Source organism: Bemisia tabaci, chromosome 1 (assembly GCF_918797505.1).
Source record: "Bemisia tabaci chromosome 1, PGI_BMITA_v3".
Lineage (NCBI taxonomy): Eukaryota > Metazoa > Arthropoda > Insecta > Hemiptera > Aleyrodidae > Bemisia > Bemisia tabaci.
Window position 1 is genome coordinate 16,996,399 of NC_092793.1, and position 27,946 is coordinate 17,024,344.

Below are 27,946 nucleotides of genomic sequence, written 5' to 3' on the forward strand. Positions count from 1 at the left end.
CAAATTGAGGCGTGATTATGATTGGTTGGTTACAAGAGCTCCATAATCAATAGCCAATCAAAACATGAATTTTCAGCAGAGGACCACGTAGTCAAAAATTTTAATATTAGCATTTTTTATTCCATTCTGGCAACTCTTCCTCACTCGTGTGTTTCGAGATCGAGAGAACCGCCATCTTTTTCCTCGTCCTCCAAAATTTGCATCATCGTTTCGTGCCTGTGAATTGAGATTGCCGTGCGCGTGGGTACTTTATTTCTGATATTTGTGTTCTAAAAATAATCTATCGTTCTGTAGTTTTTAGTTTGCAACCATGTCTTGCTATTTGCAAGTTGTTGAAGAGGAAGGTGATGAACCCATAGAATTACCAGCTGAGGAAGATGGAACTTTATTGCTCTCAACGCTATCAGCCCAGTTCCCCGGTACAAGTGGTTTGAAGTTCAAAACAGAGAACAAGACTACCCGAGGGGTTCGCCTGGTAGATGGCCGGCTCCATCCTCCAGACAATGGATGGGGTGACACTGTTTACTACTGCGTCTTTCCGAAAGGTAAGTGAAAAACCCATTCGATACCATCAGTGCCTAATGAAGTACAATGTATAACATGCTTCAGAACATTGTACAGGAACTCCCTCTCATTAGGTATTTTGCCACCAATTCAACATCTCTAATCCATCGTGGAGATCCCTTATGTGCTCTTTATACCAACAAGTCTCATCGCAAAGCTTTCCTGATTACACTTTGATGTGCTCTTCAAGTCAATAGACCCACATGGTGAGCTTATTATTGTTCTTATCAAAATCTTGTCAAAGGCTAGAGCTAACTTAAACATTAGAGGCTGATCTCAGTGAACATAAGCACAGAGATGTCAATGCTACCTACAGAGATCGTTTATTTACTAGAGTTTGTGCATTGTGTGCTGAGACGAACATCAATCTCTGATCAGCTCTGAATTAGCACCACTCAACAGGTCAATATGTGCTGTCAGATGGTACCTCTGGTGAGTGGTGACATAATCAATACTTTGTCGTTTGTCTCAACATCTGATGCGTGAGCTCTATGGCGTACGGATTTTACTGAATTTTGTAAGATGAACCCATCAAATGCGCCAGAGACAGGCTCAGGATTTGCTCATCGAGAAACTAAGTTTTCAAACCAAGTACACCCAATTCCATTTTACTCCTCTGCTCACTCAATTTAAATCGATAGTCTGAACAATTTCTAATGATCACATAGTGATCGGTGAGTATGTCGGGCAGTCATATGTACTGATAAATGTCAGCAAGAATAAGTTATATTGGAGCCCAGCAATGCTGACAGTTATTATGTTTTCAATCTTTGTTAACCTTAAGAGCACGGATCATATAGAGACTACAGTCAAATGATTTTCTATCAACACTCATTTATGGTAGCTCGTAATTGTAATGAGAGGTACCGATTTGAGGCCAACGTTAGATTTACTTTGATCCCATTATTTGAAGAATGACTGTAGGTCATTTTATGCCGGTGAACTAGGGTTGCATCAATAGAACCTCAAATTTCTGTGTCCCTTACCCTCATCTGGCAGGGCTCATTGGAGGGACATATTTTTCCATGGGTAGGAGAAGTTTTTATATCAGTTGTCATGCTGCATAGTTTTGTGACAGAGGTACCTGACTCTAAAATAAATTTTATCTGTATTGTGGGCTCTATCCAGCTACCAATAGGCCAATTATCGAGGTCCAAAGCAGCCTGATGGCATTCAAATGCAATAAATTACATGGTTAAAAAAATGGCTATGTCTTGTTCTGCTGCACTGACATGATTTCTGTAGTTGGGCCGCAGAATGGCCAGCGTGAGTCAGTGAAGTTCACTTCAAATGAATCTGTAGACTTATGAGGAATGTCATCTGAATCATCATAATTACCTTCACACAATTCCATTTCTAAAAAGATTAATAAAGTCAACTTTGTGTTTTTTCGGCCCTGGAGCAGAGAACAAGAGAAAATCAGACGACCATCTAGAGAATTCGACAGCCAAGACAAAGCGGATGGAGACCAAAATGAAATGCTCTGATCTCATCATCCTAGGCCTCCCTTGGAAGACAACCGAAGAGCAATTGAAGGAGTATTTTGAAACATTTGGTGAAGTCTTGATGGTGCAGGTTAGCCTCATTCAGTACCTTTTCATATTGAATGTATTTTTGATTCATTGTCATGTAGTGGTTCCACCATCTGCTCTGTAAAAGAAAAGAATAGGTTTGTAATTCTATGAAGTTCCCCTCAGCTCCTTTAAAACCTATTAAGTAAATTTTTCCTTTTGCTAAAGTGAAAAATATATTTTTCTTTAGTTTAACCCATTCACATGTATTGATGAGTATAAGTATAGTTGTCATGGCATGCCCAGAACAAATATGCATTGACAAGTCATCTCGTGGCGTTGCTGGGCGATCGTTTTTGTCACGTTTCTCAGACTTCTGACAGATAGTATTATTGACATTGTTCTGAATATCTTTCTTGAATATTCTGTTGCTAACCTAAATTAATCCTAGCGATTTTCTTTTCATGTGGAGCAAAACATTATTGGAATTGAAAAACATAATTGTATTTCTAGGCGTGACAGACAAATGATTAATTGCATGCGAATGGTTTAAGGATTCCACTGACAATTCCTAAGGTTTTGGTTATGTGTTTGATTTTACTTAATAAAAGGTTTATTTATACTGAATTACAGTATCATCGATCACCAAACTACTTCCTTGAAGTGATCGGTTTATGCTGCTGACATCATTGCCACTAAAGCTACTATCAGAGGATTTTGTACCATAGATCACCTCCATCTTTTATCGGATCTGACCAGAAGATTCTTTGGTAGAATCCACAGGTCTGCAGGTGGTAAAACGCAACCTCCAACTCAATAATATTGATAAGTAATAGCTGATCTAAGTCTGCTATGTTCTCTAAAGGCGACTGATAGACCACCACCGGTGGCTTTGGTGATCAGCAGGAGAAAACCTTTGTTCTCAATCGATGCTTTTGTGTATTAATAATCATTCAAATGGCAGTGTATAATGGGAAAGTCCTTTTGAGTGTTAGGCAATGACTTGTGCACGTGGAAATAGAAGAAATACACCTCTAATTTCTGATTGTAGGTGAAGAAAGACAATAATTCTGGGCAGTCAAAAGGATATGGCTTCATACGATTTGCTAATCATGAGTCTCAAATTCGTGTTCTTGCTCAACGACACATGATAGATGGACGTTGGTGTGATGTAAAAGTCCCAAACTCTAAGGTAATTCACATCTCTATCTCTTTCTTATTACACTTTGCCTTCATTTTTCCCTGAAATTTTTCATGTTAAACATTTGAAAATACCTAAGTATATTTTTTTTGTCTGAGTTTTTTAAAGGACCCCACTCATCCCTTATGAGGCTTGAACTCGCCTGTTGCTCCTGATCAAAAGTTGTAATTGACTACTAGACAAGGTGTGAATTTGAGAATTTTGATGTATGTTTTCTCATCAAAGTTTGATAAGATTGGGTTTCATTTAATAATGAAGAGCAGAGCAGAAATGCAAGGTGACTTTGATGCATATAAAATTTGATTTAGTTTCACTATTTTAAGATAACTCCTGTCGAATGAAAGTCAGTTCCATAAATTGGCCAAATTTTGACCAGTCGTTTATTCCACAGCACTATCCTTAAACTGTCTCAAAAATCTATCATGTAGAAAGGACAAAAAGTAAGAAGACAACAGCCGTATTTTGCAAAAGCTTTCTTAAAGAAAACATAGACCTTAAAAATAAGTTGGGCCTGGTGGAAAACCAAAAGCGTGTAATGAATCATAAAGAATCTCACCTCTTTGAACTCTGCTCTGTTTGACGGCTCACTCAACCCACCAAGGGGAGCTCTGCCTTTGAAGAAATTTTTCAGGGTCCCAAGAGCGAATAAAAAGTGAATCATTTTGAATGAGTGCATATTTTTTTTATTAGCCACCCATCTATGAAGCTCCTGTGTTGAGTTGCTCCCTGTAGGATGTCCTACATCCATCCTTCGAGAGCACCAGTTCAATTGGGAATTTGTAAGAACAGATTTTTGTGCTTAACACATGTCTCCTGCCTCTATCTATTTCTCCTTTAGTCTCAACTTGGATTTTTGGGTTTACGTCCTGTTCAAGATTTTTACTGTATCTTGAATTTTACAAACATTTTACTGTTTCCTTTCTCTATCATTTGATTTTTTGTGTTTATCATCCAGGGTGCTGGTTCTCAAGTTCCAAGCAAAGTTTTTGTCGGTAGGTGTACAGAGGACATTTCTGCTGATGATTTGAGGGACTATTTCTCAAAGTACGGAGAAGTGACTGATGTATTTATTCCTAAACCATTCAGAGCATTTGCTTTTGTGACATTTTTGGATCCAGAAATCGCTCAACACCTCTGTGGTGAAGACCATATCATCAAGGGTGTTTCTGTTCACATATCAGAAGCTGCTCCCAAGACAGACGCCAACGCGCGCAACAACCAATACCAAAGTGGCAACAATCAAAGGAACTTTGGGAACCGTAATGATAACAAAAGCGGTTACGGCAGCGGTGGCGGTGGCTACCAGCCAAACAACGGCGGTGGCAACCAAATCTGGCAAGGAGCGCCGGGTAGAGGTAATCTTGACATGCCTAACTTGCAAGCTCTTGGTATTAACGGCCAAGGAAATCAGAATGGGCCTGGGGTTGGGTCCAACATGCCGAATCCCCTCCAATCCAATCCTTTAAATTCTGTCCCCATCAACCCTGTTCTAGTAGCTGCTGCATTGAACCAGGCTACAAACTGGGCATTCACTCATCTACAGAACTCGCAGAACTCGAATGATGGTGGGTTTCCCAATTCGAACGGGCCCAATTTTGGTGGGCAAGGCCCTCCTGCTGGCGGCACTTTTCTCAACTGGATGAACCAGGGCCCAGCAGGTGGGAACAGAGGCCCAGATAATGGGCCCCAAGGTCAGCCAAACAATCAGGGTAACAACTCAAATCCTGGGCCAAATCAGCAAGGCTCCTGGAATAACAAGCAAGCAGATGGGAATAATTTCATGTAAAACTGCACTGTCTCATTTGTTATGCCCTTCGTTTGACTTTGTTGGTGAAGTTTATCATATCCATATGCAAATGGTGTTTACGCACCTTTTTTTCTCTCGGTGCAAAGGTCACTTTTTAATTGAATTGTTTTTGCCTCCCTCCGTGGAAGTGAAGCCTGTGTGTGCTCCTTCTTTGGAGTTGCTTTATTAGCTGCCTGCACAGAGAGTATTCACAAATTTATTATTTTTTGTTCATCTTAGTTTAACTCTGACTTCTGCTGGTCCTGTCTCTAAAACTCAGAACCCTTGTGACAGTGATTCCTCTTTTCCGCTGACTGCATAATTATCTATGCAATTCTGTGTTTCAAATTTTGTTTAGTTGAGAGAACTCTATTTTTTTACTGTATTTTTTTGTGAAAATTGTTTTAAGTGCAGTTGAATAGTCAGTAATTCCTGCCGCATTGAATCAAAGATACTTTTCCTGAGGACTGTGGAACGCCAAAGTTCACTCTTCGTAAATGCTGGCCTATAATGAAAGCAGTAATAAAAGACTGATAGTAGTTATGCCTTTGCTAATGCTCGTGCAGAATAGATTGGCTGGGTTTTTCCTTTCCATACGGATTAGATAGCACCGCAGTCGTCCAATAACGATCAAGGATTGAGCAAGGAATCGGTTACCATAAACAGACATGTAAAATGGTCTGTTCTTTGCGGAAGGCCAGGTAATGAACTGCCACTTCATGTGGGTGAATTATATTACTCCTTTCTCTTTCTTTCTCAATGAAGCATGTCACTTCGATGAAAATAGACGCAATGATTCATTGAACAACAACAATGCTTCTTGACCTCCTGTCATCTAGTGAAAGAAAGAGACTGGCGTTGAGAATCCTCTGTTTCTCAAACATTTCAGCTGTTTTTTTTTTTTCGGCCAGTGCCTACAAGATGTGTCAGCGATGGTTCTCTTTTTAATTATAATTTTTAAATTTAAACTAGGCATCCATTATTTTCGCCTCTGTCACAGACTTTTTTCCCTCATAGATGTGGCTGCTGTTTAATGTACTTGCCTCTCATTAAGACGGGTGTAAGGTTCCTCAATAAGTATCATGGATTAATACGGACTGATTTTTATAATATATGAATAATAAGGAGTGATAGAAATGTAGGTAACTAGGAAATCCTTGAACAGAGACTTAGAGAGAAATGATTTTTGTAACCTCTACCCAATATCCTGTTTGGCTATGCGTTTATTATGGAAAGAGAATATAAATATTTTAAGAAGCTGGAGGAAAACTTGGGGCAAAATCATTAACTTTAGAAATGACTAGGATTGTGGGTAGTTTTGTTTTCTATCCCCCTCCCTCTTCCCACCGATCAATTCTCCATTAGTTTATGCATTAGATGGATCATTTATGCTTTTGGAAAACTAAGACCTAAAAATCGTTCAAGGGTTCAAGGAAAGCTTATTAATTGCGGGTTTTAATTTTTTCCCCTCCCCCTTTTGTTGAAGGTTATTCAGAAAGACTAAAGAAGGAATTTTTGAACGGCATTTCCTACAGAATAATGCACGAACGCATGTAGTTCTGTTTGTTCTCTTTCTATAATTTCTTTAGTTCTTATTCTCTTGTGTTTTCAGGCCCGGTCCAGTTTTTAGTGTTCAAATACACATTGGTATAATGATTTGCCATCTTTATTAGCTGAAGAGGTTAAAACTCTTCAGTCCTTTTTTTGTCTATTGCTTCTGGGGCCTCTTTTTAATTTTGATAACTTTCCAGACCATCACATTCTATCCTTATGAATTAGTCATTGCTTTTGGGGAGGTATTTTTATCTTCATATTGAAAATTACAACATCAGGCTTTGCTTTTGACGCAAGTTTATGCACCACCTCTCATGTATAGAAGCCATGGTTTAGCTCAACCATTCTAGTCTCCTTTTTTTGGAATTTACCTTTGAATTGTTACAAAAGTGTTTTAGTATTGGTCTTCGCAAAACTGGCCAATTTAACTGGTCGTTTATCAAGACTGCTTTTCGATGACCCCCAAAGAAAATGCCACGAGTGGTGCAGAGACAAAACTTCATTTGAATCTACAACTCATCGGAAAACCTCACTCGTTTTTTTTTACTTTTAAATGTAATTTTTATCACCGTAAAGATAATTGATTTCCAAGATCAATTATTTGGTTAATGTAGTCAACCACCATAACCTTTAAATCTTTATCCTAGAGCTTACAAAGGTTTACGAAATGGGTGCTTAAATTTATCAACTTGAGTTAAATGTCTTTAATTTTTTTTTGTTCACCTCACATCACCAAATAACACATTAATTTCTTTATCGTATCTGTCCGAATATTTTTGCCGTTGAGTTTTACTCTACCATGATATTTTAAATTAGGTCCAAGTGGATCTGATCTTCTTTGTTTTGTTATTTACTCCTGAGTGGAGGATTAAATGACATGCCCAGCTTTTCAGGGCCCTACCAGGGAGTATTTCCCCATCATTTCTTGCAAGGACTCAAATTTTCAAGTGGAAAAACTCGCCAGTTAAATTTCTGAACAATATTCATAACTCTCCTGAAAATTGAAGGTTTTATCAGAGGAAATTCTGGACTTACAAATATTCTTACAGCATTCTTATTTAGTATGGCAGAACTATGTGCAGGAGAAAACTTGGGATCAGGATCAATGAACGTTAGCAGGATTTTTATCCTCACTGCATTTGCATTGGGCAGAAAGGTGGTATTTGACAATTTTTTTAGCTGTTTGATAATTTCTGCACCAGATGCGCTCTATTCATAGAAGCTGAGAAAAATGTTTTTCGGCAAGCGTCAATGTGCATTAACCCCAATATGTCTAAAGCACAGTTCATAAGATATTTTGTCTGCTAACTAAGTTAATTAAAAATTCCCATCTGACATGTTAGTCGTTCCATATTCTGAAGTGTTTGCATGTAACCTGCACAACATCAAAGGTTGTTGAAGTCTCTGCTGATGTTCGCTCTTTTCTGAAGCTAAGACTGACCTTAATATTTTTTATCTAACTAGATTTTTTTTGGCTTACAGTCCCCTTTGCTAAGAACGTTGCTAAGGAAGAGTCTCTGGTCTGGCCCTGGTCAGACAATACGAAATAGAACGGAGTATACTATGATCAAGTCTGATTGTGTGTGTGTGGTGAGTGTGGTTGATGGTTGCCGGAAGGAACAGATTATGATCCAATGTTGTATTTGATTATGAAATCTTCAGAATGGAAAAAACTTCAATTCATCGCTACTTTTTTATTTCTCTCTTGTATTTTTTTCCATAATGTGTTTGCGTTTAACATTGTAAATAAGATTAGTTCAAGTGTTTGGTGTATGATAGGTTTATTGTATTTGAATTCATTGGTAAATTTGTCTGCATCCAGAAAGCAGCAGTGTGAAGTCAAATCTCCAGGTAGCCTTTTAACAGCTTAGCATCACCTTTTGCCCAACTCCATGATTGATGTATTTAATTTTTCTTTTTATTTATTCCTTTTAATTTTCTCTGAGTCTTCTCAAAACTTGACAAAGTGGAGCTGCAATTTAACTTGCCATAATTTTCCAGACAAATCCTACGGGTTCCTGATTTTTGCTTCTATTTTTTTTTGCAAGTCCATCCACAGCAGGTCCCTCTCTTCCAACCCTCTTCAATATTTCATCCAAGTGAAGTTTAAAAGTGTAGAAATCGTATGGATTCTTGAAGGAGTATGTTTTTATGCTATAGAATCATTCAACTTATGATTGTAATGTTTTTTGTCTTTTCGAGCTGATCAGAAATACTCCTAACAGGTTTTTCTGGAGATTTATGAGTTTAAGGTTTGTAAGTGATGAGAACCTCTGATTCCTTTTTCATCTTGGTAATCCCTTAACCCAACTTTTCTGACTTTAAAATTAATTCTTCAGTAGGGTTTAACTGTGAAATACATTCAAGCTTTAGATGACTGATGCTTCCAGGCATTCCTGAAAGTGGTTGTAAAACTCAGGTTTCTGAACACCCTTTTTAAATGCAGTGGTGTCGCTGTGATGAAACTTTTTTCATGATTGAAATGAGACTTGTCGAAATTTCTTCAAATCATTTGGCCTCTAATTATTCAGATAGATGGTTTGAAATTGAACAGATTCTTGTTTCAGAATTGTATTTTAAAGAATGACTCATGCTCAGAGATGAGTGAAACTATGTGGCTCTGGATCAATCGCCAAATTATATGACATTGTGATGCCTTATGAAAAACTTGTAACATAACTTCGTTCCCAAAATGGTCGCTGGTCAACCAAGATGAATGGTCGTCATTCATCTTTGTTCCATGATTCATGTATTACATGTATTTCTTATCGATGAGACCAGTTTGTAAAATACTCAGGTACTAACTTGATTGAAAATTTCATATTCGTATTTTCCACCAAATAATATATTGATCACTGCGATAAAAAAAATGTGACAGTTAAAGAAATGTTCTCATTCTTTGTCAAATTTTAAGTATCAAAAACAGGAACAAGATCCTACATCACAGCCAGTTAAGCCTTCCCTAAAAAAAAAGGCGATCAAGAAATCTACTTACTAACAAGAAAAGTTTGTGAATTTTTATTCTGAACAAATATCTAATTGGACACTAGCAAATAAGGGTTGACACATTAGCATACCATCATAAAATACTACCACTTTGCTTGGATCAGAGCAGTACTTGTGAATTTTCAGTATGCCTGAGGAATCTTTTCTTAGGCCACCTGATTCTCTATATTCTCTCAAAAACAGATCTAACAGTTTCGCCCATGTTCAGTCACTACTGTTTAAAGTTAGCTTTTATTTTGGTGTTAGAAGCCACTTAGTCCTACTAAAGTTACAGTGTATGTAATATTCTGTATGTATTCTGAGAGGATTTTGAATGGCAGAATGTATCATGTACCATCTGCTGGGAGTTCAAATGATAGCACTGTCTCTGTTTTGGGGGGGACTGAGTTTCTTGATGAAGGTTGAGTCCACGTCCAATAAGTTAACGCGTTATTAAACTGTGACAGAAGATCCACCATCTTGATTCTTGCAGTTACTTGAAGTACATACTTCTTGCATCTACTCATAGAAACGCTAAAGTGGTGTCACTGGATCTTCTGTTGTAGTCCAAAGGTGTACAAACTTATATGGCGAGGACCCTGGAACACGAACCTGAGGCTGTGTTGTATGGAATTCCCAATTGTGTATATTATCAGTGAATGTATTTGATGTAACTAGTGTGCAAGTTATTTGAGTATGTGTTTTTGTGTATCTTCTGTATGTCCACTGTTTGTATGCAAGCTCTTATTTGTTTTAAGTTTTGAAAAAACGAAAAAATAAAGTGTTGATAACCTGATTCAAAGAGATGTGGTTGTGTTATTTTTCTGTATCTTTGAGTATTCCGACGGATGCTTGTAGTCTGCCGTGAGTGGTCAGCAAAGTATGTTACCTAGTTTATCCTTCTCACTCTCCTCAAACTGTTAGCATTTCTTTTCATTTCAATGAATGGTAGCTCTGCAGACGGAAATTCACTCCGTCTTGCTCATTTTGATTTATGGTCTGTCAAATATTACTCTCTTGCAGGAGAATGCGATGAAGTGCAGAGGAAAGCATCTGTTTAAAATTATTAATAACTCTCTCTGTAAAAGGCTTTAGCAATTAATATCACCAGACTGTTGGTAGTTAGCTAAGCTTCGACCATGGAAAGAGTTGTGTCCCAAAATTGAAAAAAATCCCCAACTTTTGATAGGCACTGTGCCCCCGACAGCATCTTCTGAAACATCCACAATAGATTGTGGTTTTTCTTTGATGCACCAGGTCGCAGCGTTGCAATTTTTTGAGTGAAAAGGTTTCTAATCTCATAACCTTTCTATTTCTCAACCGATTGAAATGAAGTTTTTTCCTTTTAAATACCCTAAAAAAGATTGCTAATGGTTTAGAAGGAATGTAATTTCTCTCTGCACTGAGAGTGGCATTTCTGCAGTCTTCATATTTTTTTAAATGGCAAAATTTATTTTAATTTCTCTACAAGTTTCAATTTGATGGAACTTGAACTAAAATCAATCTAAATAAAGGTTCATTTTTCTACCTTTCTGATGAGCACAAGACTATCACAGGAAATTAGGAACGTTGCAACTCAGCAACTCAAGCTAATACATTAATGATGTCAGGCGCCCCACCGACCTATGTAATAAATTAAAAGAAATGAGACTTTAGTGCACAAATTTTACAGCTTGCAGTGTTTTCTGTGCTGGGTTACATATTTAGGTAACCTTGATTTAACATTGATTGGTTAGTATCTCAGAGACCAGACACTTTCTTAGGTAGAAAAATTAAACATCATTTGTTATGTTATTTGATCAAGTTCTATTAACTCAAAATACTTCTAGGGAAATTAAATTAAAATTTAGTAACTGCAAACAATGATACAACCGTGGAAGTGTAACCCTGTACAAAGCCAAATAACTCACATATCATCAATAATTATTTTTAATATTTAAGTTTAGGGAAAAGTTCATTGAAATCCGTCGAAAATAGTTCCGTAACGATTTATTTAAGGCTTTTGCTTCAAAAATTGGCAATATCACGACCTGATTTCCTTATTCAGTGAAATCAATTTAATTTTGTACCAATTAAATTACAGAGGCCTGAGATTGAGATTTCAATACCTATCCAATTATCTAGAGCATCGAGGTTGAATGTTGAGAACACATAATAGCAGCAAAGAAATAATTATCTATTTGAAGATGAATACTTCTTTGGTGAAAAATAATCTAGTCTTGAAAGGTGCTAGTTTTACTTACTCACTAACTTTGCTTGAAATTCACAAGGAACTTTAATTCATTTGCTGCCATGCTTTAGTTCCCCTTGATCATTTATGGAGAACTGACATTGTTTGAACAAAATTTCAATTTTTCATTAATCAGAACCAGTGTTGTAGTGAGATTGCAGGTAAATACCTGGGATTTTACTAGAAATAAGAGAAAAATCCAGGGAAGTTTCCAAAAATTGATGTCGAGTAGTTTGCCATTTAAAAAATCAAGTACGACAAGAAATCCGTAATGTTGCAAACCAAGGTACTGTGCTTTGGGAGTTTCATAGTGGTCATGAGGAATAGGATGTATGAGAAAGAAGAAAAATATCAAATAACATTGACAATTGGCGCATGGTAAAAATTCTGAATGAGTAGCAGGGTTAATTCAAAGTGTGCCAAATACATCCGGGTATGTACAGATGTTCGGCCAGGCGAACAACCAGATATTTGTGTGAGTTTCCTGGAGAGAGAGTGCTGAGTTGTGTAATCAGTTGCTAGGTTCCCAGACCCTTTCAAATCGTCATTGATAATCATAAGATAGAAATAAAATGTGCTTAAGCCAAAGAAAGGAAAGCTACTCCTCATTAAACAAAGGAAATGTCAGGAGATAAAACAGTTTCAAGTTCATTTCTGTAGTTTTTCATTGGCAAGTGTGAAGCCTCTTTGTTTTAAAACTTCTTAAAATAATATCAACCTGATGCCTAAGTAAAACTGCATTACTGAAAAGCATAGCAACATTTCTCATTCAAGAAAGGAAGGTCTCAGAATTAGACCAAAAAAACTAGGTATTTTTGGCACTTTATGATCATCGTTGAGGATACTGATCCTAGGCCATGTTAACAGAAACAGCTGCTCATCTAATACAGTGGTTTTCATCCATGTAGAACATTTATGCGCTTCTTACAATCAACGCCTACAAAAACTTTAGGTTTACCTACAGGTCAGAAAACAGAAAAATCATTACTTGAAAGTCAGTGAAAATAAAAGCACTTCAACTCAGCAACTTTGAAACTCCCAATTTTCGATTGTTAAAAATGGTTCATCTATTTAAAGCGTCTTTGCAAACTTGCCCCCGGGCTTTGAAAAGCTTTTCCTCACTCTGATTTCTTCATCCACTGTGCAGTTTTTTGTATCTCTCTCAAACATTTGCATCTTGCGGAGTCAATGTGTTCTTGTTCAAGTGGATTCAAGTGCAAAGATGCACTTGGCTGTTTTGAGTGATTTGGGCTAATGTTTTCGCCTGAATGCCAGAAACAGATGAAGATGGATTCATTGCCAATGAATATATCCAATGAGCTTGAGTTTCAAAGGTGTAAGATTTTATTCATAACTACTCTCTTCAAAACGGCCGATCTGAAAGAGTTCACAGGAGTGGGTGGCTAAAAAAAGACAACTGGTATCGATGGTAAATAATTGTCCACAAGTTAAACAGGAAATTTCATGAAAAAGACTGGATACTTTTCAATGAGTAGTTTGAGTTTTCTCTCATTAATATAGCTTTTTCAATATTTTATGTGCTCCTCGAATTTTCCTCTTTTTGAAGAAAAATTTCTCAGATTTTAAACATTTTATTTCCAAGTATCCAAGTTGTGTCATAATGTCCGCATCTGAGAAAAATGCCTCATACCCAGGTAATGTTTGACTAGAAGCGAAGGAAAAATGCTTCTCATTAGCTGGTGGAGCACTTTGAAGTCAGGTACAGGTACGCTGCCTAACAGAACGCCTTCGTCCAACTAAGGTAGAAGGTCGCAAAGAAGAGCACAAAAACTAACCCACCAACAATGCCTTTTGATTTCAATTTAATCCTATGTAAATCCCCCATCAAACTTGATTATTTACACCCACCATAAATCCTTGCTCCCAACATTGGAATATTAAGAATCCAAAAGAAGATGACTCTTGTCGAAAATGCACTGAGTGGAAACTTACTTTCTTCATTATCCAGAACAAAATTTCCTGTGCCCTTTAATTGTATAAATCCGAATTACAATGTGTTATTCTGTTAGAACAAAAACAATTGCGCATATTTTTTTCTTCTTGCAGATCGTTATGGCTACTGAGGCATTTGAGCAGATTTTATGGATGTAAAAATGGCCAATTGGACGCACCATTGAAGCAAAAAGAGATAGACTATTAGTGCCTGGAATTTTGATGTTATGGGTGAGTTTTAAGTTTTTTTAGTGGACCATAAGTAAGGCGTTTGCTCTTTCTTTGCATTTCTCAGCTCTCATACATACATCCTCTGTAATATTCCAACTTTGGATGTCACTTCAACCTATAAAACGTTTATTAAAAAAAAGTACCAAGCAACTGACCATGCAAGTAGCAACTGACCCCCCACTGGTGTTGTACGATCATTGCAAGGTTAAATGGACTGCAAGATAAGGTGCAAATTTAAGCATTCTAATATATGCTTCTTAACAAAAATTTTAAGTAGAAAACGATTCGTGCTAGAAAAAGTACAGAAATCAAATCCTAACTAGGACATAAATGTTTTTAGTTTAAATTGATTATGGAGTTCCCCGCTTACAAGAAACAATAGTCTACTTGAATGCAATCGCAGACTATAACGGTTTTAGTGAGCTTCTTACTTGAGCAATGTTCCTTCACCGCCTTGTGTTGTTCCAAGTGTCAACCCCGTGCAACAGCTGAGCCAAAGCACGGAGATCGAGGTTGCCATATTTTCATACCGCAGAGACTGTCATGGTAACATGCAAGGTGCAATTTGAGTCATTTTACCTTTTATTTATGAGCAGGAGGTTAGTCTTCATGCAGTAAAAAAAACGTTAATATCTTTGTCAGGAGTTACTTTCAGTAATTAATCGTAAGACCGCCAGAGAGACCTAATACATAATTTCTTATTGCCATGTGTTAGTTGAAAGAAATCTACCTGTCCTGTAATAATAAATGCATAACTGAACTGTATGTAAATTTACCATACCTCACGGAAAAAGAACCAAATATTTTCCATTGTAATGAGGGTTGACTGTTTCTCTTAGTTCCTATTTTCTCATCATCATCCATTTCCACTTTGAGACACCTACATTTAGCTCTCTTAATTTTGAAAAACTGTTTCATTTTCTGTTTCAGCCAGTTACAAAGTCAAGAGTCATTTGGCCTGTTGGGAGATAAATCAAACTCTACTCTGACCACTGAATCTTTTTGTGAAAAATGTGTATTCTGCTCTTCCAGGATATTTACATTTTCGATAATAGTGTAAGTTGCTCTTCAATTCTATTCTAAACTCTCAACGAAAGAAATTTAATGGTCTGAAAGAGAAAATATGTCAAAAATCAATCGAACTTTTAACATTATGAAAACTAGGTAGTGCAGTCAACCCCTGTCAAATCTAACACTGCATTAGACAAATTCTCCTTTAAGGCAAATTTTTGCATCGTTCCGTCAAATACTCATTAAGCTAACATTAATGAACTGCGAGCAAAGTAGCATCCCCTTAACACAAACAAATATACCCGTTCAGAAGTTTTTCTCTCTCATCTAACTATTTCGACTACATCAGCCAGAACCTAGGAGAGGGGGCTTATGAATATCTATGGCCAAAGTGCGAAACGACGTATTCCTGTTTGCAACGTTGCAGATTTCCTGTCATACTTTACTTTTTCTTCGGAAAACTATTCTGTGTAATTTCGGGAAGTCTTCCTTGGATATCCTTCTATGTCAGCAAAATATTCTGTATAAATTTCAAGCTATTAAGTCGGTTTGTTTTTCTTCGAAAAAATAAAATAGGAGCGGAAATTTTGAAACATTTGTTGCAACGGAGGGACGTAGTTTGGAACTCAGGCCATCGATATTATCTTTTCTGCTGAAAATTTCAGACAACTAGTACTGTGGTTATTGTGCACCTATATGCTTGCAATCCTTTCAACATGTTTGCACTCTCTTTTTCTTCTATAAAACTTTTTTTTTTTCTTTTCATTAAGCATTTTTTGACCTTCTAAAAGAAATTACAATATGTACTTAAAGCATATTTTTGCCTATTTTCTTTGAAAGATAAGGAGGACTTCCACTACCTAATGTTATTTTAAAATTCTTACATCTTTGTTACAGATTTCTTATCCAGGCGGAAACAAAAAAAAAGGAGAAAAGGATGTACTGCTCATATTTTCAATTCGAAGCTGTCACGTTAGCACCTAAGTAATGCACTGAAATACTGATGAAAAATCCTTCACAGTATTATTTTTGTTAATTAATTTTTTAATTAAATGATCTTCAAGCAGAGTACATGAATTCATGACTCCTGTCGATATTTTATTGTTATTCTAGTCAGTAAAAATGTTTTTTAAGGGGACTTTATTTTTCTTTAAGATTATTTGCTATGACTTGCCCTATAAAGTGATAAAGACTGCAAAATGAATGCGTCATTGTGGTATGATCTGTCAGTCATATAACTTTGTTTCAAAACGTTTTCACATAATTTATGAGATACTTTTGTAATAATTCCATTTGTGGAGTTCGTTGGGATTGAGACTGATATTCTGAAGTATTTTTTTTATCACTCTACTTATTGAATTTTTTTATTTTTTGGTGAAAATGATGACTTTTCTTTGTTGGGAGAAAGATGACTTTTTTTCAGTAAAAGGTATTTTGATACAATGTATTATATTTTTAAGGTAAACTTTTTATATTTGTAAAAAGGCTGCGAAGACTGATGTAAAAATAGAAATATTACAAATGAATAATGTTGAATTGAAAGTTGTTATCTATTTGTTTTAACTTATGACCAGTTGTATGTAATTATACTGAAAGGAACATTAAAATCAAACCCTTTGCACATACTTCCTTTCAACATAAATAAAACCAATCATACCTGTCATTGCAGAATCAATATTGGTTTTATGGTTATTAGTACCTCTAAAATTTGGATAGGAACTAACTGAAAAGTAGACTCTGTTGACATACTATATAGTTTTAATTAGGCAAATTACACATTTTTACAATTATTCTTCTCTCAATTCTTTATTTTGTTTTTTAAAAAGAGAGGCTCTGCAGAAACTTTACACTAGAAATAAATAATCTATGTGCAGTTCATTTATGTAAAAGGCATTCAAAATAATGTCATGACTGTCAGAAAATTCTGAGAGAAGTCTGCACAATGTAACGGGGTAATCACGGAAGTGATCACACTTCTGTTTATTAAACAGAAAATATTCCTACACAATTCATAAAATTGACCATATGACCAATTAACGACTAGTCAAAAAGACTCAGCCAGGCGTATGAAGTTTTTTGCCCTTAAGGCAAACATCCTGCATCGTTCATCACAGTAAGGTGCATGGCGTTTATTCTAATAAAGGAAATTTAAGCTGAACTTGGACGAAAATGATGCTCTCACTCGCCCCTTCTGAGAGTGAGCAGTGATAATTCAATGTTCCTTACATCAGTAGATCATGAGATAAAAATTACACTTTGATTGTCATTGGCTTCTGGCCATCCTTGATTAGAGCATCTCTCCTACTCTTGGCAGAATACGAGGCGAAGAATTTGCCCAAAGGTGTTCCTCGTTGCCGCATGTTTAGTTCCCAGGCTCTGATTTTCTTCTCTTCATTGAGAGGTATAGCTGCTTTTCGCCTTTCAGTGTCTATGAACTTACTATTCTCGTTGATTTTCTCTAGCAGTTGCTTCAATTTCCTTACATAGTGTGAATTAGTGCAAGATTTGGTGAATTTTTTTATCTGAAAAAAAAAAAAACAACTTTGTCAATATTCTGTCATGTCACAATTAGAATTATTCTAACAGGTACATGCATTTTTGCAAGAACAAAGAAAATTTGAATTTTTTTGGAATGCAAATTTGACATCTATGATAATTTGTTCAATATTTCGTTTACATGTGGTGAAGCTTATTTTCAGCTAACGTAATAACTTTAACAGTAAGTTGGTTCTTCAATAAAGTAACAGGCATAGTGAATGGAAAAGATTACAGAGAAAATAGGCTGTAGTGGTTTTTAAATAGTATTATTATTATTATTCATCCAAAACCACTTTACTGTTTTATAATCAAAAGTATGCATTTCAAGCTGTAGAAAAAAACTCTTGGTTTGATGAAAAATGTGTAGATCCTTGCATCTATTGTCACATACTTCAAAGGGAATTTTTATTTTTTCTTTTCTTTTTTTTCTTTTTCTGTAATTGAAATTGTGAATCGCGGCTTTTTCACAGAAACCCATCTCAAATTCTCAATGGGAACCTTTCATCATAATCAGATCTTGTTCATTCCCCTGGCCAAAATCCTAGCCTTGAATCCTTGCCAAATATTCTAGGCAATAGTGATGGTCATTACCAGAGTTAACACTCGTTGAAATTAATATTCGATAACAACAGAAATAAAATAAAAATGATCGATACCTGTAAATTGGCGAACACAACTAAATCTGGAAAGCTCTGGCGATAAGATTCGCCACTGAGGTATTCCAATGTGCAACTATAAATCAAATCCATGATTGCATCTTTAAAAGCATTCTCTGCTAGCTGCTGCTTTGAGACTGTGAGAACACATGTTAGTGTCATTGGTTTCATTGAAACAACTTTATTCCTCTTGTTGAAATCGTAATTGTTCAAAACCTTGAAATCAAGAAAAAGATGGATTAAAAATTGGAAATCATCACATGCAAAGTTCAGTAAATTATCGTCAATAAGAGGTAGGTTTGGTGTCTGAGAATGATCGGGGTTTTTTTTTTCTTTCTTATCTTCTTGGAAATTCTTTAAAATCTTGGAACATTAAAAGAGACCCCTCCCTTCACCAAATTGGTACTTTTCATAAAAAAACAAGAAGATGCATGAAAATTTTCAACTGAATCACCGCATGGACACAGAAAGTTCAATTACGTGCAACTCTAGCTGCGATCCAATGGTTTCTGCCACACAGCAAAAATGTTTAAATTTCAATAGACCAATAGAGTAGGAGTACCTCAAGGATGAGAGGAAGTACAGGAATGAACACCCCAGTTTCAGTGGACAGTTTTGTCAACATGCGAATCAACTTGAATCTCAAAGGATAGTATTTAGCAGCAGGCACTAACTTGATGCATCCAATAATGATCTGGGAACAAATGAAATTGATGATGATCAATGGTAATTATTCTTTAAAACACAAACTAATGAGTTGCGCAAGGATCACAAGTAAGAAAAATCGGCATTTTATCATTGTTATCACATTAGCATATTTAGAAGATAGGTACATTTGAAGAAAGGCACTTTTGAGTAGAGGAGCAGAAGGAGAGAACCCATATTACTTGGTGAGAACGGTCCAGCTTGGTTTCAGGATTTTCCGGGAAAATGTATTTTAATGTTCAGGTATCCAAAACCCATCTCCTTGTCTTATAGACACTGTCAACCTGCCACATTTACTTATTATCCTAGAGTAAATGGATGTATTCCCTCCTCAAGGACTTTGCAAGTATACTTATTTAAAAGCATTTACCTTTCTAAGTTCCAATTTGATCTGATGAGAAAGATGGCACTGGAAAGAGGTGGATGGACATTAATTCCTAAATTTTTCTTAAATTCACCTTCGATAGAAATTATTTTTACCATTTAGTAACTTCTGTATTTCAATATGATCAGGGTTCATGCAAGCTTGAAAAGTGCTTGAAAAGTGCTTGATTTTAAAAAAAAAATTCAAGGCCTTGAAAGTGCTTGATTTTTTGGAAAGTGCTTGAAAACGTGCTTGAATTTCTCAGATCCACTTTTCGGAGGTCAAATGAGAAAGCATTCGACTTTTCAGACGTACGCTGGAAAGTATTAAAACGTGTTGAAATTGAAACGAGAACTACTCTGCTGAGTTGCCTGCTCAGTCTTTCGTCGCTGCTGAAAGTGGCTGAAAAAGATAACTTTGATCTAATTACTGGCGCTATTAGATTTTACAAGAATGTCTTGTCAAAAATTTTAGAAAAATCTCCAATATCACATGCCTTAGTTCGAAATTTGTCCTGTTTGGATCCGAGAAGTATGATTCACCTAGATGCAGATTCTTCTCCTGTTAGTCGGTCAGCTGTTTGCAAGAAGAAAATGAGGTCTGTCTTAAATACATTGTGTGATTGTAAAATAGTCGTAGCTGGTAAAGTTGATATTATTCTTGATGAATTTGATTCATTTTATCAAAACGTTGTCTTAAAGAAAGCTGTCACCTTTGCACACTATGAGCCTTATAAAGAGAAGTCAAGAGTTGATGAGTTTTATATTAACTTTATGGACAAGGATGAATACAAAAATTTATGGAAAGTTGTCAAAATAACTCTACTCTTAAGTCATGGACAAGCATCAGTGGAGAGAGGTTTTAGTGTAAATAAAAACCTAGAAGTAGAAAATTTAAAGGAGCAGTCCTACATAGCACAGCGTTATGTACATGAGTTTACCGATGAAATGGAGAGCTTATCCAGTATGGTAATAACCAAAGAGTTAAGACAAAGTGTATCAGGTGCTCGCAGTAGATATGCTACCTATTTAGAGGAAGAAAAGAAAATCAAGGCTCTCACAGCTATTAAAAATGAAAAGTCAGAAAAAACAAAATCTCTACAAGAGAGAAAAAGACGCTTATGTGAAGATGTAAAGACCTTAGAAAAAGGTGCAGACGACCTGGCAGAACAAGCTGAAAAGAAGCAAGATCTCTCATTAATTGTTAAGTCCAATAGTTTCCGCCAAAGTGCCAAAAGAAAAAAAGAAGAGTTAGCAATCGTTGAAGGAGAAATTTCGAAACTCTCCAAACAGTTGTGAAAAAGAACCATAAGTCTCGGTTAAAATCTATAACTTTTTAAACTGCTTGTAAAAACATTTTTCTTCATACCTACATTTATTTAATTTCACATTAACATTTTTTTCTTTTTACTTCTGGTTTTTTTACCTTATTTTTTTTCAATGATGTGGGTCCATTATCTTCTTGAAAGTGTTTTTTTTTCTTCTTTCGTCCGGTTTTTTAGTGTTCATAAAGACTCTTTTTTCAAATGATGTGCCGTTCCATACTCCAGACATACTCCTTACGTGTAGCTTCAAATTAAGAAATCCCACTTTTAAAATTCAAATATTTTTACAATAGTGAAAGACTATCAGAAAACATCTTGCTTCAGCTTTATCAAGAATGAATCTTCAATTTTGAGCTTCTTGTCCAAGTACCCTACTATTCTCATGAATTTAATCCATCGGGTAGCATGCAGATTTTCTATTAACTCTTTCATAAGTTGCACCATCTTCAGCCCATCTTATACCTATCGATATCCATCGGATTTAACCCATCGGATAGCATGCAGATTTTCTATTAACTCTTTCATAAGTTGCACCATCTTCAGCCCATCTTATACCTATCGATATCCATCACTTCTTAATGATTAACGTTGTCTCAATGAATATGAAAGTAAGATATTTATTTATTATTATCATTTATTTTTCTTTTTATTTTTAAACCAACGTTTTGAATAAATTGGAATAAAACATTCAGGTGTAAGTATGGATGGGTAGTTGGTCGAAAACTTATGCGGTGAGCCAGGATTTTACTTTTTTTTGCTTAGAATTTAGAGGTATTTACTTACTGGGTTGTCAGTATTGGTACTGATACTTGGGATGGTCTTTCATTTATACATCCGTGTATTTTTTAATTAGAGGAAAATACTCATTTTAGTTGGTTGTTGATATCTGTCTCGCTATTAGGAGTTTTTATGTCAAAGGTCCTGTGGAAAAATTTCTTGAATCTCGCGCAAAACTGCTTCCAAAAGGCTCTTGAAAGTGCTTGAAAAGTGCTTGAAAATTCAGAAAAATGTGCTTGAAAAGTGCTTGAATTTTTAGCACTGAGGCTGCATGAACCTGTGATAATTAGGACTTACCTGGATCAATGGGTACTGAAGAGAATGTAACTTTTCTTTATCCTGAGCTGAAACCAGAAGATCTACCCATAGATTGAGTGAAGATACGTACTGCCAATTATAAACTGCTTGAATGCTTTCCTGAAATCAAACGGGATTTCTTAAGTTTCAGATTGGAAAATCTAAACGGCTATAACTTTCATTCCAGGGTTTTAAGTATTTAAGTTTTCTTACTGTTTGATGTTTGTGACATTCCATTCAGAATTTTTAAATACATACAAGGACACAAAACTTTTTGAAGGAAAGAATAGCAATTCTAAGGATCTTCATAAATTAAGACAAATAGAAATCAGTAATCGCTGAATTGTCATGCTATGAATGTAAAAATAGGTATATTTTGGCTCGAGTCTCTATCAGCTAAGAATAGCAAGGACTTCCAGACTGTTACAATAATATTTAAGATCCTTTTTCATTAAGTGGCAGTTAAGACTTAACGGTCAAACTTAATACATACAAGACCAAATGAAACAGAGACAAAATCGAAACTAACTGCTTTAATTGTTGGTTTAATATGAGACATTGCTTTAGAAGAGGCTATGATATTTATCAGATAACTAACCTTGGAATTGACTGTGACTGCATTTCTGAGATGAATAGCAAGTTGTCGAATGTACAGAAAACCATGGTGATATGCAATAGTTTCGTCTAAACCAAACAATTCTGCCAGAGACTTCCTCATAAACTGAATTGAGCCCATTGTGGTTGGTGACATAAATTTGCAATTGGCAACATAACTGATGTACATCCTCTGTAAATAAACAAAACGAACTTATGTCACTTTCAGGAAACTTGTAAATATAGCGCTGTGTGGTTGTTAACACTTTGTTGTGCATTAAATTCGCGCCACTTCTTCTGAGAGCACTATTAGATGATTACTAATGAGACCGAAAGGCTGACAAATTGACATGTACCACCCATCTCCAGTACATTTTGCTCTTGCAGTGAGTCCTACTCTCTCCCATGTTTTTTTTCTGGATGGGGAGGGAGATAATTTCACATGGCCTAAGTCTTTGTACATATCCTTTCACCACGATAGCAAAAGTTGCGCAAGTTATGACTCAAAATGCCTGTGTATGTGAATTTATGACCATATGAGCTGAAAAAGCTTGCTTTGGAAAGCTAATGAAATGATCTTAACGCTCGTACAACCGGCATATGTTTAGTTTATCTGTTTGCTCGTCCAAAAGTTGATGACAAAACTTTTACTTGTTCACTCATTCAAGAGTTAGTAAGAAGACTATTGGGACACTTTACGTAGACTTCATGACTAAATTATTTCTGTAAAATTATATTTCAATTTGTTTAAAAATATGTCTTACAATTATCATTCAAAAGACTCTTGAGTAGAAAAGGTTGACTATATGAAAATCAATTCTGCTTTAAATTAGGTACCCTAATAACAAAATAATATCAGGAGGGTCCATTGAGAAACAAAAGGTTAATTAAGTTTCGCTGGAGTCCTGAAATTAAATATCCCACAAATATCCACCTCCAAAATTTTTTATAGGTATGAAAAACTGTTTGTATCAAAAACCCTTTCCAAGCCCAGCAGTCAATATAATCAAGGACAAGAAAAATATTTTTTCCCATCACAACATAGAATCCCCTCATTTTTGTGACAGTGCATTTAAAAGAGAGTACATACCTTAAGCATTCCCTCAAGAAGAGGGTGCATCAATTGTGCTAGGCGAAGGAGACAAACAAATGCTATGACCCTGATTGTTTCAGAGCTTGTGGACCACAAGCTGACCAGTCTGCGCAGTAACTTCTTGAAGATCATTGTTTTTAAATGCACAGAGACAACAAAGACCAGTAACTGGTGAAGGTGCTTCAGCAAAACACAAACTATGTTTTCGGAAGATACTGCTCCAATTAACTGAAAAAAAAAGATGAAAAAATCATTAGGCTTGCACAAAGAGAGATAAAGAGTTGGAAAATAGCAGCTGCATATTACAAAAGATTTGTAATCACTTAGTGATGGACCACTACCGAGATACAAATTTGAGGGTCCAGATACATGTTTCCTCTTCAAAATTTCTTGTGGAACTTGATGTGTGCAACGGAAATTTATGGAACTAACTTCCAAACAAGATATTAACGTTTCCATTCAGCACTGGTTATAATAATTTGAACTCCTCGCTCACATGAAAATTGCAGTATACATTAATCAGATCGCACAGTACAACGGTTTTGAAAGGCTTCTCAAGAGGCTGTGTTTCTTCCCCACTCTGTGATGTTTAAAGTATGAAAAAATTCAAAAGCTGAGCCACAGCAGGACTGAGGTTGCTACAATTTCATCCACTAGAAACTGTTACACTTACGATTAGTGTGCAACTTCACTCAAGTAGATCATGGTTTCTTTTATGAACGGGAAGTTTGAATTTGTGTCCAAAAACGTTGATATCTTGGTTTGGAATTACTTTTAATGATTTTTGTTGCACACATCGAGTTTTTCAAGAAAATTTTGATGAGGAAACATAGATCATAATTCTTAAATTCACACTTTGACCGGTGATACATTAGTTTTGAGGAAATAGCTACAGCCATGAGATCTCTACAGTCTGATAAAAGGAAAATGGATGGATTAATTTTGAAAATATATTTACTCCACATTATCTTTTTCTTATGATACTTTTGAGCCTAAGTGATTTAACTTTCGAGGTCTCTTTTGGTTCTTGATAATTTTGATTAAAGTGAAGTATTCCAGGTTACTTTCATTCCTGCACACTTCCTCTACCCAGATTTTCTCATTTGCCTATTTTTACACTACATAGCTACTGATTTTTCTTAAGATAAACTATTGCAGCTTACAAGCTTGTTTTGAGCTGTTCAATTGGTTGAAAAGAATTTAACTCAGTAATCAACTAGTGTGTTTGACATAAATACTTTTGGTTGTTGTAAAATAGTAACACATTATAATTTTAACATACCTCAATTAATCCTAAAGCATACTTTTTAATGGGATTCCTGATTTTCAAAAACTTTTTGTTGTGCTCAAGCATGTTTTGAGTTAATCTGCCTTTGATACCCATGAAACGAACAAGTGCAGGTTGAAGGTCGACTACACACAACTGAATGACCCCATTGAATACTAGAAGAAGACAAAAAAATACAAATGAAAAAAACCAATTTCAATTAAAACAAAAGACAGAGTCAGCAAGCTTTTTGAAAGTGATGTAAGATATGTCATCTTTCTTTTTAAATTGCAAGTAAACAAGTATCGGATAGCCGATCTTCTGTCAGAACTCAATAATCAACCGCTATTGTGCTATTGGTCAAAAGAACATCCTCTGAGATTGGCCATCCAAAAAAACATAAGTTCATTTTCTGCATGAATCTGGTCAAGAGAGTTTAATTTTTGAGCCATTGTTAAGTACCTACAATAAATAAGTAACACAGAAACAGTAACATACCAGCACCCCCATCAACGCGGTATCTCATATTGCTTCTGCTGTCCTCTGGTTTGACTCTTTGTAGCGCTGCTTGGAATGCATTCATGACTCTTACTAATGTCCGGTAACATCTGAAAAAAGATATTTAGTGATAAAGATTATAGAAAGAGAGTACAATTTGACAGTGACAATGCTTCCTACCATGGAAAAACGGACTAGTGGAAAATTGACACTTGACATTTTACTTTTAAAAAGCCAAATTGCAAAACTTTCATTGGTGAATTAATCTTCCTGTCACATTTGAAACTATAGAGGAGGATACATTACTCTCTACCCTCTCACTGTTTAATTATTATTATTATTATATTTTTTTTTTTTTTTTTTTTTTTTTTTTTTTTTTTTTTATGGCGATTTTGAATCAATTGACATTTTAAAAATGCATTTCATCAGCGTATATATGACTTTCAGTGAAGCAAAAATTGTTTCTGGCAAACTGGAAGACAGGATTGTTCTTTCTTAAGTTTTATGACTTACTTTGATTTCCTTCGAAATGAGGAGGTTCAATAATTTGAAATAAAGATAGTAAGACTTACTTATCGTTGGATCGAAGCTTTTGCTGCCAGTGTTCAATAAGACTCTGGGTGACAATTGTACGGCCTTTGCCATCTTTTATCTTCTTTTTTGGTGCGTCATCTTCAAAATCACTCTCTTCACTGTCAACCTAGGATAAAGAACGGAGTTATTGATGAGTTAAAAGATGCAGATGCAAGGGTGAGAGTTTAACTTTCAACATTAAATTACCTCACACATTTATTTCCGAAGAAGAATTTTACTTGATCTTAATTTCCTGCACTTCCTGCCACATTGGGAATAGTTGATCAATGATAATTCCTAGAATCTATGGCCAAGTCTTGGCTTTTAAGTTTAATTTTCCATTCTAGATATCATCAAACAGCCATATAGACATATTTCTAGACAGCCATCTGACTTTAAATTTACTAGACGTAAGAGCCAAAGGACAAATGTGAGGTTGTTTTCCAAAAAGAATCTGGCTTTCATTTTCCTAAATTTTGACAATTGTTTAGTTGAGAATGATTTTTTAGGTTCATGCCAGGGGCTGTAGTTTTACTTCTTGCTAAAAATGTAAACTTTGCCGAGAGTTTTTACTTAATCCATGCAATACATCATATGGCAGTGGACCATACCAGAAACTGTGATGTGAAATTCAAATGAATTGCAACCTTTGAAAAGAAATCTTACATCTTGAGTCTTGTCATTTTTGGCATCAGCATCCTCATCATCTACATCTTCTTCATCATCATCCTTTTCATCCTCATCAGAAAACACAAGCAAGTTTTTGTCATGTTCTTCCAAAAATTTATAAAACTCTGGGTCCGTTTGTTCTAGTTTCTTTAAAGACTTCTTGTGATTTGACAACGTTTGCTCTCCTTCATTTTCTGATGCCTCACCAGCGTTATCATCAACTTCAGATCCTGTTTCCATTTCGGATTCATTGTCACCTGGAAAAAAAAATTGGGTGGACTTCTGTTAACATCATTCAATTTGAGATCAAGAAGTTTTGATAGTTTTCAACAATCTGAGATGATTGGTAAAAGCAGGGACATCATTTAACCAAAACTAAGGGGGGCAAATGACATATTTTCCTTGTCAAAATAAGAAATAGCGTCAGTACCTAAGAAAATAGATAAATAGCATGGTGAGGACATGGAAGGTTAATTTTAAAAATTTCATTTCTTTAAGGCCTCTTGAAAAAACCGGGGAGGGATGGGGAGGAAATGCCCCCCCCCCCCCCCATCTCCAAATGACACCACTAGATATAAATGAATACCCTTGGCTAACATTACCCAAATAAAGGCCTCTTCTCTTGTGCATTCTTAAAAATTTGATTTGAAGGAGGAAGTAATGTCATTTGATAGAAGCTTAGGACGTCTGTGTTACATATGACGATAACTGAAGTCATTTGACAGATTTTAAATAAATGAATCTTTGCCTTGATCGACAATTTTCCAGACTAAGTTCTGTTTAGTTGAATGTTATCAGATATTTACATGATGTTGCCTGCTTGTAGAAGGGTTTACTTGGAGAGAGCATGGACTTATAATTTTGAGTGACAAACTCTTATAATCAAATCATGAAACATTCAGCAATTTCTAAAACCGTCTTGCAAACTCTAGTAAAGACATGGAGTCGTTTGAACATGAGACAATGTTACAAAGTCTCTTGAATATTTCAGGATTAGTTCTACAAGAGTCTTCCAAAATCAGTGAAATAAAAGTTTAGAAAGCCCTCATACTGTAACAAATTATATAAGCCACTCAATAAAGAAAATAACGCCATGATTTGAGATGTCCGCTGGACCTACTGTGGTCTTGTGCAACACAGCTTTAAAAAATGCTATTTTTGATGACCTGTCACAGTACTAGTTGTTGATGGGATTTATCAACAAAATGAGAACCTCAAGGCAGTTAAAACTTTTGTTTTGCTTTAATAACAGGGAAAATACCAAAACATAATGTTTGCTCTCTAAGGCCGCGAAGGCAGCATGGCCAGCAGACAAACTAGTTTAATGTTAGCCCTGTTACGATGTTAAGAAAGGACAATTGAAAGCAGAAATAATTGACGAGGTTTCCTAAATTTAAAAAGTAATTCACACAAAAAAAAAACTAATTTAGAGAACAATTAGCATAAAAACTTACTACACGTGCTCATGTTGACATCCTCTGACACTACCATTTTTCTAACCTCAAAATTCCAACGCGATTCGATATATCGCAAAATTAAATATAAACAAAACAGCATAACATAAC

The 27,946-nt window shown here is 35.6% G+C and overlaps 2 protein-coding genes across 5 annotated transcripts; one reads left to right on the forward strand and one right to left on the reverse strand.

The window, feature by feature from the left end:
* Window positions 1-140: 140 nt before the first annotated feature.
* On the forward strand, window positions 141-16,164 carry LOC109038269 (TAR DNA-binding protein 43). 4 transcript variants are annotated; one of them, XR_002009567.2, is made up of 7 exons: window positions 148-545; window positions 1,967-2,139; window positions 3,127-3,267; window positions 4,232-4,631; window positions 13,899-14,015; window positions 14,946-15,071; window positions 15,924-16,164. XR_002009567.2 is itself a non-coding variant. In XM_019053304.2 (5 exons), the coding sequence occupies exons 1-5, from the start codon at window positions 311-313 to the stop codon at window positions 8,164-8,166; spliced, it is 1,017 nt and encodes a 338-aa protein (XP_018908849.2). In that variant the 5' UTR covers window positions 146-310; the 3' UTR covers window positions 8,167-10,403. The 4 variants fall into 4 exon arrangements, 3 of the variants coding, with proteins under 3 accessions (XP_018908843.1, XP_018908837.1, XP_018908849.2); XM_019053304.2 differs by lacking the exons at window positions 13,899-14,015; window positions 14,946-15,071; window positions 15,924-16,164 and adding an exon at window positions 8,099-10,403 and having other exon boundaries at window positions 146-545; XM_019053298.2 differs by lacking the exons at window positions 13,899-14,015; window positions 14,946-15,071; window positions 15,924-16,164 and having other exon boundaries at window positions 141-545; window positions 1,970-2,139; window positions 4,232-10,403.
* A 602-nt stretch (window positions 16,165-16,766) lies between these two features.
* On the reverse strand, window positions 16,767-27,942 carry Noc2 (Nucleolar complex protein 2). Its single transcript, XM_019053280.2, has 11 exons — window positions 27,836-27,942; window positions 26,379-26,638; window positions 25,712-25,839; window positions 25,140-25,249; window positions 24,657-24,817; window positions 23,372-23,602; window positions 22,286-22,474; window positions 21,688-21,807; window positions 18,783-18,914; window positions 18,221-18,436; window positions 16,767-17,548 (listed from the first exon to the last, which is right to left on the reverse strand). The coding sequence occupies exons 1-11, from the start codon at window positions 27,936-27,938 to the stop codon at window positions 17,276-17,278; spliced, it is 1,923 nt and encodes a 640-aa protein (XP_018908825.2). The 5' UTR covers window positions 27,939-27,942; the 3' UTR covers window positions 16,767-17,275.
* Between the last annotated feature and the right edge of the window lie 4 nt (window positions 27,943-27,946).

Bases quoted from the DNA above. Each gene is read 5' to 3' on its own strand.
- LOC109038269 (XM_019053292.2), top strand. From the start codon at position 311: ATGTCTTGCTATTTGCAAGTTGTTGAAGAGGAAGGTGATGAACCCATA. The intron at 2,140-3,126 runs GTTAGCCTCATT...TTCTGATTGTAG, and splicing joins GTGAAGTCTTGATGGTGCAG to GTGAAGAAAGACAATAATTC. The intron at 3,268-4,231 runs GTAATTCACATC...TTTATCATCCAG, and splicing joins TAAAAGTCCCAAACTCTAAG to GGTGCTGGTTCTCAAGTTCC.
- Noc2 (XM_019053280.2), bottom strand. From the start codon at position 27,938: ATGCTGTTTTGTTTATATTTAATTTTGCGATATATCGAATCGCGTTGG. The intron at 25,250-25,711 runs GTAAGTCTTACT...ATCTTTTTTCAG, and splicing joins AAGCTTCGATCCAACGATAA to ATGTTACCGGACATTAGTAA. The intron at 18,915-21,687 runs GTAAGTCCTAAT...ATTTGTTCCCAG, and splicing joins TTCAGTACCCATTGATCCAG to ATCATTATTGGATGCATCAA.